General features: G+C 51.9%; 1 protein-coding gene across 1 annotated transcript in view; it reads left to right on the top strand.

Moving 5' to 3' along the window:
- Positions 1 to 4,306: 4,306 nt before the first annotated feature.
- PARP1 (poly(ADP-ribose) polymerase 1) overlaps positions 4,307 to 13,540 on the top strand; it is a gene marked incomplete at its 5' end in the record, with an annotated part of 33,690 nt that continues 24,456 nt past the window's right edge. Inside the window, 3 exons of the mRNA XM_034666607.1 lie at positions 4,307 to 4,505; positions 12,134 to 12,249; positions 12,837 to 13,051. Coding sequence (XP_034522498.1) covers positions 4,307 to 4,505; positions 12,134 to 12,249; positions 12,837 to 13,051 — 530 coding nt within the window. The remainder of the gene's footprint in view (positions 4,506 to 12,133; positions 12,250 to 12,836; positions 13,052 to 13,540) is intronic.

Genomic DNA, 13,540 nt, shown 5'->3' with positions numbered 1-13,540 from the left:
GAGGGGAGAAGGGGGGAGGGGCCGTCCCCGGGAGCCCGCACGGGACCGGGATCCGCCGGCCAGTCCGCCCGCGAAAGCCCGGGAAGTGCGGCCCGGAGCTCTGCTGCTGGGTGGGGGGCTGCTTCCTTCCCTGCCGTCCGCCGGGGGTGGGGGGAGAGGCGAGCGTGGGCTTCTGAAGCTGGCCTGCTTCTGACCTCCCTCGTGCTGGAAGATTTTTGTCCTACATTGATGATGGCGACTGGCGCATGAGGATTTTTTTAAATCTATTTTCGTCTATGGCTTCAACATCCGCTCACGCTCGGTTTTTTCTTAATTATGCAGGACTATACCAGTCGGTGTCATTTCTGTACAGTACATTCACTTTTAGCCTAATTCGTGCTTTGAAATAATATTTTCCCCAGACTTTTCAGGTATACAGGCTCTTTTTCTTCCCGATACATTTACAGCTGTCTGGTTTAAGTAAGAGAGGCTGGAGTGGGGTTGCTCATCGGGGCTTCTGGACACACTGGGGTCGCCCCGACGGGTTTCTGAGGCCTCTCAGATGGGGGTGTGGGACTGGGCGGTGTTTCTGAGGGCCCCTGCCAGGGCGGAGGGCTTCCTGCCGCCTCCACCAGTTAGTCTGCTCCTGTGTGCCTGTTAAATGTTGGTTCTCCCCTGCCCTGTCCTACTCTTCTCCAACATGAAGCTTGTGTTCACTAAGTTCTGTGCTCGTGGTCAAGGTAACTTGATTTTCTCTCTCTGCACTAAGGCAGCAGTCGTCCCTGGGCTTTCAGTACTTACCAGGCGAAGCAGAGTGGGTACCAAGTGCCTTAAAGACTGGGGCTGTTGTCCTGGTATCCTCAGGGATACCTAACTCAGTACCTGAGGTGCAGTTCCTATCCTTCAGTGAACACCGAGCATGTCAGGCACTGTGTTACATACTAGGGGCACAAAGAGGGTCCCCCGCCTGCCCCAGGAGCCACCAGCTTGGTTAAAGGGACGATAGCTGCTAAACATACCGGTGCACCAGGCATTGAGTGCCTGGGGTGGGAGCTTGATTAGGGGTCCTTACGCACAGAAGTGGCAGGAAGTTGATCGAGGCTGGAGAAGCAGACAAGGCCTGCTGCCTGAAGAGTCAGATCTATCACTGGGGCTCTGTGATCTTAAACCTAAACGTATGGGCTGCCTGATCTGAAGCTCCCTCTCATAACACTGTTAACTATCCTGAAAATAATATTTTTAAAATAATAAAAAGGAGAAGCTCTCTCAGTACAGGGACTCTTAACCTATAAAGTCTGTGGGGTGGCAGTCAATGAGTTTAGAGAAGAAATTTACATTTCTGTAGTCACTAGTCTCTAAATAAAATTGATTACTTCCTCCAATTATGAATGTAAGCAGCAGAGTAAAAGCAGGAAAGCAAAAGCAGTACCTATGGTTTTTGTCACCAGTGATAATTACAGATATTTTCATACCGCTTTACATTTGTTGGGGATTTCTCAAAATCATCCATTGCGCTCATCAGTATTCAGAGTTACTGTAGTTGTTAGAGTGGTCGCTAAATCTTATTTCGTGCTTTAAAGCTCACTGTATCCCACAGAATTTTTAAATGTTTCATGGTAATTATTTCAGTCTTTTGTGAGCCCGTGTGTTCTGTTACGTGTTTTTAAATTTTATTCGAGAAAGACACATCCATAGGCTTCACTAGGCAGCCAGAGAGGACCCTGTTCTATCGGGAAGGACGGACAGAAAACCTTAGTACAGTCAGTGTGCCGAATACAGAGGAGGGCTAGGCTCGCGTTCCTGATCGTGAAAGAAATTATTGAAAGTAAGTGGTTTTCTGTGGCTGTATTTGGGGGCGGAGTCGTAACTCAGAATGTAAAGTCGGGTCTTGTAGGCAGAGCTGGAAGCCGGAAAGAACGAAGCCATTCTTCTCCCGCTTGGGTTTAAATACCTTCTTTTACACTTGTATGGGAGGATTGTTCTGAGTGTCCGATACCTGATACTGGAGGTGGCGGCCCCGAGGCAGCCTCTGGGGGACGAATGGAGGCCTTTTGACGGGTGGGCCCTGCGTTCTTGTGTCTTGGGCCGGCTTAAGACAGACAGCGGGCAAACAGCGGGGTTGCAGGCTGTTAACCGGCATTCCATGCTCTCTGTGGATAGGTGGGCAGTGGGCTGGCCAGTTTTATGCGGAAGGAAACAGTGGCTGAGTGAGGACCTGGGTCCCCAGTAGGTGCTGGGAGTGTGTTTGCTGAGCGCACAGAGATTATACCACTTAGAGTTGCCAGGTGGAAGCATAGTCTTGTGACCTTGCTCTAGTTCCCTTCCTGCCATATCATTGTCACTCCCAACTTCTAGGGGAAAGCCTGGCTTTGCTCAGGGGTCCTTCCCTCTCAAGGGTGACCGGGAGCCCTTACAATCCCCCAGGCCGGTGCTCTGACAACACCCTTGGGCTGCACCTCTCTGTCGCCCCAGGCTGCATTGATGGTTGGGACACAGCACCCAGACCAAGGCTCCCACCAGAGCCGGAAAACACTCCACAGCCACAAGGTCCAGTGTGGGGCAGGGGCACTGGGCCACGTGCCCTCCTGTGCAGGAGTATAACCCGAGTTCTGCGGAGGAGGGGTCGATGGGGCGCCAAGGCAGGAGGACCCCGAGCGCGAGCCCCTGCAGACGTACAGCAGGATGGTATTGCCTTCCTCGTTGGCAGTTGGAGAACCAGAGCACAAGTCTGTTTGGAATGCTGTTTATTGGGGGGGGGGGCATCTTTTGTTTGGTTCGGAGGGCATCTTTTTCCCAGCAGGAGTTACCCCATCTTTCCCTTCCATTGTTTTATCTCCAGACTGGAGGCGTCCACACACTCGAGTGCCTTCTATGAGCAGGTGTTGCGTCAAGCCCTTCAGCAAGCCTCCAGCCTAGTGCAGGACACAGGCACTGACCGAGTCATCACCCAGACAGATTGTTCTTCACTGGGAGGGGCTTGGGAGGAGCCTTCTGGGGAGCCGAGTAGGGCTGCGGGGCATTCTGGGCCAAGGGAACAGCTGATGTGCTGTAAGCCAGGCTGCTCGATGCTGGGGAGTCCTTGATGGTGCCCTGGCGAGAACCTTCCTTCTGCATATATTACACTGAGAAAGAGGCCACTCACAGCAGGAGGGGCCTAGGTGGGAGAAGTCATCGCTGCTCTTCCAGAATATTTCCCCTGTCCGACAGCTCCATCTGAAAATTCCTTCGTGGTGTTTTATGTTTGATGCTGTTTTAATACTTTTATTCCATCTGCGTGGCGTTTAGCTTTATTTCCTATAAAAGCAGATATTTGGAGTCTCCTCTGCTTTGGTCAGAGCCATTTGTGTATTTTTAAGTAGCTCTTCCTGCCAAGCAGCGTAGTGAGTGGACAGAACCTTGCTGTGGATGCAGGCAGGGCTGAGTCACTTGCCGCAGACATCTGTGAAATGGGGGTGCCGGTTCCTACCCAGAGGCAGTTGAGGGTTACCTGTGATAGCTTGTGAAGGGTTCTAGGGACTGAGTAAATGCCCGTGCTGGTCCCACTCTACCCAGTCACCGTCACCATCCGCTCTGCGAGGCCAGACGGTGCTCGGGGCCCGGGATCCCAGAGCTGGCACTGTTGCCAGGAGAGGAGCCTGATGGTGTCACATCAGGAGCAACCTGAGTTTGTAGCAGCAAGGGAAAGAGGAAGTGCACCGCAAGAGGGGAAGCACCTTTCCTCGCGACTTCCCGGTGGGCTTCCCGGTGCGCATGCTGACCATCCAGCCCCGGGCCCTGGGGGCTGCTGTCTGGCTGCCTGGGCCTTCGCCCTCCGAGAAGTTCATTCATTCCGCACACATTGGTGTGGCTGCTGCCGGCTTGACACTATTTCCTGACACATTTTCTCTGCTTTGCTCATTATCTGGGACTTGTCCCTTATTGTTCTAATAGCAGAGGCACTGAAAGAGCCTTTTCTGGGCCACACAGGCCTGACGGCGGTGGTCACTGGCCTCCCAGGCAGGCACAGCAGGATGGGGTCACAGAGCGGGGGTCCTGTGTGTGTTCCACGGCACCCGGAGGGAAGTTGAGTCACTGAGGCGTGGCCCGTGGGGCAGAGCTCTCTTCAGAAGCGCCGCTGTTTCCCATCTGTGCCCCGCGTCCCAAGAAGAGACTGCGCCGTGGCAGGTAGCTGTTGGGGGAGATCTTGAGAAATGTGGACTGGGATGCCATTTCTCATCGGCTCACAGCTTTTCTAGCACAACATGGGGGACACGGGCACGGCCGTCCCTGTTTTACAGAGAAGGGAAAGAAGGGCGTCGTGTGTGCAGCTGCTGAGGGCTGGGTTTGAGCTGCTCGCTCACCTCCCTTTGTTCTCTTCCAGTCGCCCATGTTTGATGGAAAAGTCCCACACTGGTACCACTTCTCCTGCTTCTGGAAGGTCGGCCACTGCATCCGACACCCCGACGTAGAGGTGGACGGCTTCTCTGAGCTCAGGTGGGATGACCAGCAGAAAGTCAAGAAGACCGCGGAGGCTGGAGGCGTCACAGGTGTGTAGAGACCGGGGACGCAGCAGGTGGCCTCCCCAGGCCTCGGCTGGGCAGCTTCTCTGGGGCCTTTTCTGAGAGAGCGTTTGCCTGCCCGCCCCCCCGCCCCCCGCCCCTGTGTCTCCCAGGCGCACACGTAGGTAACGGGGAGCCAGTGTGTGATTTCGGCGGCGCCTCGTTGACTTGCCTGTGGCAGAGTATTTGTTTTTTAAGGTGCTTGAGTTGGAGCTTTTATTTATTTATTTATTTATTTATTTTTGTTCTTAAAGATTTATTTCTAAGTTATCTTTACCCCCAATGTGGGGCCTGAACCCACAACCCCAAGATCATGAGTTGCGGCTTCTCCAGCTGAGCCAGCCAGGCGCCCCAGAAATGTAGCTTTGAAATCTGTTGCAGTTTTCTTTTTAATAGACTTTTTTTTTTTTCTTAGCATTTGTAGGTTCACAGCAAAGTGAAGCAGAGAGTGTGGAGAGTTGGCGTCTGTCTCCTGCCCCCACGCAGGCAGGGCCTCTCCCTGTCTCCCTCCAGAGCAGTGCGTGTGTTAGTGGCCCCCTCATCATCACCCCAGGTCCCTAGGTTCAGGGTTCATGCGTGATGGTGCACGTTGCACGGGTTTGGACAATGTTCACCAAACAGTTGACTCTTGAACAGCATGGGTTTGAACTGAACACTGGCTTCTGTGTGGATCTTAGGAAGTTCAGTACGTTACCGTCGATGTTTCCTTTTCATAATGGTTTTCTTAATAATATTTTCTTTTCTGTAATCTGTGGGGAGTACGATATTTAATACACGGAACAGGATGCACTGGCTACCGGTGGGGCTTCTGGTGAACGGTAGGCTATAAGGAGTTAAGGTTCAGGGGCATCAGGTTACACGCAGTTTCAGTGCACGAGGGGGTCCGCACCCCAGCCCCACTTTGTTCGAGTGTCAGCGGAGCTGGGGTCATTCACACGCAGCCTCGTCCCGTTGGCTTCTTCACTCGGAGACAAGCGGGCATTGCGGGTCCTCCGTGTCTCTTCATGGCTTGATGGCTCGGTTCGTTGTAGCGCCGAATAATAGTGCGTTCTCTGGATGGACCACGGTCTGTTCGTTCACCTGCGGAAGGGCATCTTGGTTGCTTCCAAGTTTGGGAAATTGCAAATAAGGCTGTCGTACACATCCATGTGCAGGTGTTTTGTGGACATAGGTTTTTCAGCTCATTTGGGTGGGTTCCAAGGACTGTGATTGTTCATCGTTCTGGGAGGAGTATGCTTCCTTTTGGAGGAAACCAGCAAACCGTCTCCCTCGGTGGCTGCCCTGGTTTGCATTCCCTCCAGCGTTTGGTGGTGTCCGTGATCAGGATTCCGGCCGTTCTGATAGGCATGTTAGAGGTATCCTGGGTTGATTTGCAATCCCCTGATGTCCTCCGATGCTGAGCACCTTTTCATTTGTTTATTGCCGTCTGCATCTCTTCTTTGGGGAGGAGTCTGGATATTTTGCCATTTGTTGACTTTCTTACCGCTGAGTTTTAGAGTGGCTCATCTGTGTTGAATAGCAGTCCTTTATCAGCTCTGTCTTTTGCAAATCTCTTGTCCCTGTCTGTGGCTTGTCTTCTCCACAGTGTCTGGCACAGAGCAGAAGTCCCCAGTTTTAAGAAGTCCAGCTCACCAAATCTTTCTTTCCTGGACTGTGTCTTCGGTGTTGTGTCTACCGTCATCGGCACACCTAAGTCAGCTAGGTCTTTCTGCTTCACATTCTGGAAGCTTTATAGTGTGGTTTCCTTTTAGATGAATTCTGTGAAGGAGGTGAAGTCTTCGTCTAGATTCATTTTGCGTGCGGATGTCCAGTTCACCGCTTGTCGGAAATTGTCTTTCCTCCATTGTATAGTGTTTTCTTCTTTGTGAGATGTCAGGGACTGGGGGGCGGGGTATATTTCTGGGGTCTGTTCTGGTCTGTTTATCCTGCCAGTACCGGACTGTCTTAGTGGTAAGTCTTGAAGTCAGATGGTGTCAGTCCTCGGTCTTTTCTCCTTCAATATCCTGTTGGCCATTCGGGGTCTTTTTCCTCCATGTGAACTCAAGTCAGCTTGTTGATACCCACAGACCTAACTTGCTCGAGATTAAATCGTTTTTAATCACTTGTTGAAGATCTGAGACTGCGTTCTCGTTTGTCTGCCTTCCAAGCTGACCCCACTGAGCCCGTTCTCGTGACGCCGGGCTGTCGCGGGAACGTCCACCGGCTTTTGCCTGTGCTAAACCGTTCTCCCTGTCCTCGCCTCAGTGTGTTCGTCCCCCACTGCTGCCGGTCTGTGGAAGCTGAGAGGTCAGTGACACTGCTCACACTCGTGAGTAAAAATACCAGCGAATTTGCCGAGAAATGGTCCGGAGGGTGAGTGTGTCAGTTTGCGCTGGGGGCAGGTGTAACAAGTTCTTCTCGTTCTCTGGTCGGTTTCCCTTTTGCGTTCAGGTTAGTGGGGGTTGTTTGTTTAGGGATATGTCCCTTCTAGTTACAATTTACATGTATCAAACTAGATCATTTTGTAATATGAAAAGGCACAATAGGTTTGCTGTAACTGTGTTCCGCTTGCGAAACATCTTAAGTCCTAAAGTTAACATAATACCTGCTAGTTGTCCGGGGATTTTTGTATCCAAAGAGCCTGATAAAATAGACGGAGACACGCAAGAAGTTTACATCTTCCCAGACCCTGTGATTCCAAGATAACGATCACTGGCCTTGTGGGGTGTCTCCTTAGGAATTTTCTATTCAAATACTGATTCACGTGTGTGCGGTGTTTTTTCTTTCCCATAGAATTGGGATTCTAAGTGTCACTTTTTCAGACGCTCGGTCACTTCGTGTGTGTGGGAAAACACACGTCCACCATCCGAGCCGTGTTCCAGTGTGTGCTTGTCAGCATGACCCACACACACAGTTGTTCAACCATCACCCTGTCCACCTCCAGAACGTTCTCATCTTCCCACCCTGCAGCTCCATGCCCAGTTCACAGTAACTCCCCGTTTCTCCTCCCACACTGTGATTTCTGCCTGAGTGGGACTCCAGGTGCCTCCTGGGAAGGGAATCACGCAGGGTTTGTCCTTCTGGGACTGGCTTGTCTCCCTTGGCATGTGTCCTCGGGGTCGTCCATGCTGTCAGCCCACGGCATGGATATGCCACAGTTTGTTTATCTATCCCTCCATCAAGGGTCGTTCGGGTTGTTCCTACCCTTGGGCGATTACAAGTGGTGTTGCTTGTGGACATTGGTGTGCAAGTACCTGGTCCAGACGCTCTCCGTGCTCGTAGGTCACGGTCGGAAGGGGAGCTGCTGGATCATGTAGTTCTGTGTTTAACGTTCTGTGTACCTGCCCTGCTGTGTTCTGGAAGGGCTGTGCGATTGTGCATCCCAGCCAGCAGTACAAGGCTTCCGGTTCCCCTGCATCCTTGCCAGCGCTTTAGTGTCTGAGGGGGTGTGTGTGTGTGTCGTTCTTGTTTTCCCTTTTTCATAATACCCATCCTAAGGTGTTCTCTCATGTGATTTTGATTTGCATTTTCCTAGTGACATTGATCTACGTACTATGTTTTACAATTTAACATTTACTCTCTTTTAAGAGTTATTTATTTCAGAGAGGGTATGTGAGCAGGGGGAGAGGCAGAGGGAGAGGGAAAGACAATCCCAAGCAGGCTCCCCACTGAGCTCGGAGCCCAACGTGGGGCTCAGTCTCACGACCCTGAGATCACGAACCTGGGCTGAAACCAAGAGTCAGCCGCTCAACCCACTGAACTACCCAGGCGCCCCTGATATCTTCTCTTTTCATGTTAAAAATTGTGAGTTTGTATCATTGTTTTTAAAATATTCAGTATTCGTTTATTGAGGTTTGCTACATTTTGTGCTTCGTTCACGACCCTTGACATTGACGTCCTCTCACCCTTGTGCGGTAGCCCCGTGTCCAGTGGAGACGCTGAGAGGTGAGCTTACGGGGCCGAGGCCAGGCCAAGGGCAGATGAGCCAGGGTTCAGCTCCAGACGGCTTGTCCTTTGAGGCTGCACTCTCACCCATTTTGCCACGTTGCGGATGGAGCTGCTGCAGACTTCCTGTCCAGCCTGGGCACCTGTCCAGCTGCGTCTTTAATTCCAAGAAGCAGATGGCTGCTCGAAGAGATGACCCCAAGGCCTTCTGTTTGTGTCCTATTGCCTTCCAGTAGGCTTGCGTCCGTGCACTGGCACCACCCGTGTACAGATGCCCGTGTCAAGTATTTCCGCTCCTCTTCCCTTGGCTCTGGGTGGGGTGGCATGTTTCGTCACATTTAGTTTTCAGTTTTATTAATGTGATATTCGTAGGTGTCCTTGCCTCATCCTTGAGGACATTTTGTGTGTTTCATAATGAAACAAAAGATACAGATTTTTTTGTCATACCTTTTGCAAATATATTTACCAGTTTGACTTTTTAATATATGTAAAGACTTTTTTCTTTTATTTATTTATTTATTTATTTTTTAAAGATTTTATTTATTTATTCGACAGAGATAGAGACAGCCAGCGAGAGAGGGAACACAAGCAGAGGGAGTGGGAGAGAAAGAAGCAGGCTCATAGCAGAGTAGCCCGATGTGGGGCTCAATCCCATAACGCCGGGATCACGCCCTGAGCCGAAGGCAGACGCCAAACCGCTGTGCCACCCAGGCGCCCCAAGACTTTTTTCTTTTAATACAAAGTTTTGTTTTTAAGTAAGCTCTACCCCTAACATGGGGCTCGAACTCACGACCCCGAGATCCAGAGTTGCCCGCTCCACCCACCAGCCAGGCTGCCCTTTGACGTGTTTCTTTGAAGTGCGTTTGTATGTTTTGCTGCATCGAAGCTTCATCCTGGAGTAAATGTCCTGTAATCGTGTCTGTCTGCTCACTTAACAGTTTCTGGTTCTGGTCTGATTTTTCAGTTTTTCATCTGGGATTTTTTTTTAACGATATATGTGAGTTTTGAGAAATGTGGGCAGTCATGTAACAAACACCCCATGGAGTTAGGGAACATTTCTCTTCCCCCAGAAGGTTCCTTTTGCTCTGTTACCTGCCCCACCTGGGAGGCCAGGCTCTGATTTCTGTCCCCGTGGATTAATTTTGTGTGACTTAGGATTTCAAGAAGCAAAGGAGTAGCGTGGACGTGTCCCATAACCTCCTTCTGCTCAGCACGACACTCGTGAGACACAGGCTGCCTCGCATGTGACCCTTTGTGCTTTGGATCACGGAGGGGTAGTCCTTCCAGTAGATCACCACTGAGCCGACCTTCCGTTGCCAGCTTTGCGCTGCTACAGATACAGCTGCTGTTCTCGTTTGCGTGCGCGTCGCTGCGCCACACGTGCTCCTGCTTCTCTGGGGTGAGCACCTCGGGACAGCAGCGGAGCGTCCGTAGGTCTCCGTTCCACTGTTTAGGGAAGCTGCCGGACTGTCTTCCCGAGTCGTCCCACTTCCCATCCCACCACCGCCTGGCACAGGCATTCGTCAATACCAGCCACCGAAGCGTGTGCGGTGAGAGCACGTCGTGCTTTCAGTTTGCAGTAGTCTTTTTCTTGAGTTGTAAGGGTTCGTAGAATATTCTAGATTGAAGTCCTTTATTAGGTATCAATGTGAATGCCTTCTCTCATTCTGGGCCTTACCTTTTGTTTAGTTACTGGCAGTAGTTGATTTTTTTTCCCCTTTTTCTTTTTTGTTAGTGTCGTCAGTCTCCTGAGAAATCTTTGCCTGTTCCAAGATTGTGACGATACTTCCTTTGCTTTCTTCTGGAAGTTTTGTGGTTCTGGCATTCACATTTGGTTTCTGATCAGCCTTAAAAGAATGTTCGTGTTAGGTGTGAGGAGGGGGTGGTTTTTTTGGTTTTTTTCCATGTGGCTACCATGTTGTTCCCTTACCATTTGTGAAAAGACTTCGTTAAGACCAGCTGACTGCGTGACTGTGGGCGTGTCTGGACTCTGGACCCCTTGGCTGGTTTGTCTGCCAGCACCCCACTGTCTTAACTCCTACAACTTTGTGGGACATCATGAAATCACATAGCGTGAATCTTCAGCTTTGTTCTTTTTCAATATTGACCTTTCTAGGTCCTTTGTAGTTCCTTACAAAAATTGTGGTAAACTTAGTGATTTCTTGCCCAAACAGGCTTGGTAGGGTTTTTTGTTTGTTTGTTTTGTTTTTTTAAGATTTTATTCATCCACTTGACAGAGAGCAAGAGAGCACGGGCAGGGGGAGCAGCGGAGGGAGAGGCAGAAGCCGGCTCCCCGCTGAGCAGGGACTCCGATGTGGGAGTGGATCGCAGGATGCTGGAATCATGACACCAGCTGAAGGCAGTCACCCACCCAACCTGAGCCACTCAGGCGCCCCTCCCTACGGTTTTGATTAGCATCACGTGGAATCTGGATCAAAGTGGTTTGATGTATCGATATGTTAACGAATGGAGTCAATCCATAAACGTGCAGTAACTCCATTTACTTAGGCCTTCAATTTCACACTGTCCTAAAGTTTTCGGGCAGAAGGTTTGTGTGTCTTGCTAAAATCTGTTTCTAATTGTTCTGTGTGTTTACTTACACTGGAGTGTGGTTTAATTTCTTTTTCAAGTATGTTTATTGTTCACATATAGGAACATTTTATATGTCGACCTTGCGTTGTCCAGATTTGCTCAGTTCATTTAACGGTAGAAGTAGTTTTTTGCACAGTCACGTCCCTACAGGTAGAGGTGACTTTACCTTTCTTTTCCAAGCTTACACTTTTGTCTCTTTTTCTTGCCTTAATGGCACTTGGCTCAAGCCTCCAGTACAATGTTGAATAGATGTGGTGGGGGAAGACAGCCTTGTCTTGTTCCAGATCTTAAGACAGAAACATTCAGTCTTGGACTTAACTTTTATATAAGAAAAGACTCTCCTTTGTTCCTGGATGCTTGGCTGTTTATCCCCAGGGCTTCTTGCTGAATGATGCCAGCTTTCCCCACTGATTTAGGAATGCCGCCTCCCTGCGTGCTTCTTTTTTTTTTTTTTTTTTTAAAGATTTTATTTATTTATTCGACAGAGATAGAGACAGCCAGCGAGAGAGAGAACACAAGCAGGGGGAGTGGGAGAGGAAGAAGCAGGCTCATAGCGGAGGAGCCTGATGTGGGGCTCGATCCCGTAACGCCGGGATCACGCCCTGAGCCGAAGGCAAACGCCTAACCGCTGTGCCACCCAGGCGCCCCTCCCTGCGTGCTTCTTAGTTGCAGTCCTCTTTCTGTATGAAGACACTCCCTTTCCTTTCATTTCTGCACGTAACTTTGATGCCAAGAAGGAGCGTGGAAATCAGAAGGTGGCTGATTTGAATTGAATGTAGCTGAGGGCGTGGCTTCCATGATAAGTGCTAAGGAAGCACTTTCCACAGTGAGGGGGTGGACGCAGGGCAGTGATGGAGCCGGAGGGTGACACAGGCACCCGCGGGCACCCAGCTGTTTTCGAGGGCCTGTCCGCGGAAGGGTTGTCTTCTATAGCCAGAAAAGCAGCTGTGTTAGGCACAGCTGTTGGGAGGCAGATGCAGGAGAGCTGGGCCAGTCGCAGTCGCCCGGACACGAGGTGTCCCGGCGGAGGGGTTCGGGGGTTCAGGCTCTCCGGAGCCGCCCTGAGGCTGAGCGCGGCGCTGCTGTGTTCCATCCTTCAGGCAAAGGCCAGGATGGAGGCGGCGGCAAGACGGACAAGACGCTGGCGGACTTCGCGGCCGAGTATGCCAAGTCCAACAGAAGCACCTGCAAGGGCTGCATGGAGAAGATAGAGAAGGTGAACCTGGAGGAGGGGGTCTGGAGAAGAGCAGATACGGGGGCTTTGGGGGCTAGCGCAGCCCTGGCGGTTAAGCGTCACATGACCATCTCCCAGGCTCGGAACTCCTGAGAGTGTCCAGCCTGGACTCAAAGCTGGTCCACGAGGCTGCACAGTGTTCTAGCGTGCGGATTTATCACCACCTCTGAGGGGCCTTCATGTGTAAAAAGGCAGCAGCGGGGATGGCAGAAAAGTCCGCTGGAGTGGGGGCCTGGTGGGGGGTGGACCCGTCCTAGGTGGTGTTCCAAGGCCGGCTCTGCTTACGTCGGCTCGGGGCCAGCAGAACATTTTTCAGGGAAGAGGTAGCACGTCCTCATGGGCCCGGGTGGGTGGGTGGAGTTGACCCCATTTAAAACGGGGGTGCTGAGGCTTAGGCTAGCACACAATCCTGGGTGGGAGAAAGCAGTCCGAGGCTGCTGGCAGCCCTCGCGGTACCCTTGGACCTGAAGCCCCGCCGGGTGTGGTCCTGACTGGCCCGTGTGTCCCCCAGATCACTGATGTCACCATCCTTCTTGTCTTCTTGGTACCACGTGTGGTTCTTCCTGCAGGGCCAGATACGCCTGTCCAAGAAGATGCTGGACCCAGAGAAGCCCCAGCTGGGCATGATCGACCGCTGGTACCACCCGAACTGCTTTGTGAAGAACAGGGAGGAGCTGGGCTTCCGGCCCGAGTACAGCGCCAGCCAGCTCAAGGGCTTTGGCCTCCTCACCGCCGAAGATAAGGAAACCCTGAAGAAGCAGCTCCCGGGAGTCAAGAGTGAAGGGTGGGTGGGGGGCCATGGGAGGCAGGGTAGGGCTTCGGTGAGACCCTGCAGATGCCAGGCTATTCCCGTGTCTCCCTTTGCTGACTGTCAGCAGGCTGGGTTGCAGAGTGAGGGACAGTGACAGCCGCGCCCCTGCCCACCCCTCCCCAGCGCACGTTCCCACAGCTCCCGCCCACCTGTTCCCACTTCCCTGTCTGATCCATGGACAGGCGGAACCAGCTCGCCACCACACACACGCTCCCACCCTGAGTATTCCCCCCTGCCCAGGCAGACCACCACATCTCCTGGGACCCCTGCATGACTCGCTTTCCTGTCCCCACGGCCTCCTGTGTCAGGGTCTCTCTGATGCTGCTGCTAGGAGGATTGTGGTGGGAGAGGGGAGCAGTGGATGAGAAGCATCAGAATGGCGTGGGGTTCCTGTGGCTCCAGCATTTAGGATGGGAAGCCCAGTTGGAGCCAGTCTGGAGTCACTTGGGTCATGGGCACAGA

The sequence above is a fragment of the Ailuropoda melanoleuca genome, chromosome 8 (genome assembly GCF_002007445.2).
Source record: "Ailuropoda melanoleuca isolate Jingjing chromosome 8, ASM200744v2, whole genome shotgun sequence".
NCBI lineage: Eukaryota > Metazoa > Chordata > Mammalia > Carnivora > Ursidae > Ailuropoda > Ailuropoda melanoleuca.
The sequence above is the reverse complement of the archived record's forward strand: the minus strand, read 5'-3'. Positions and strand labels throughout refer to the sequence as shown.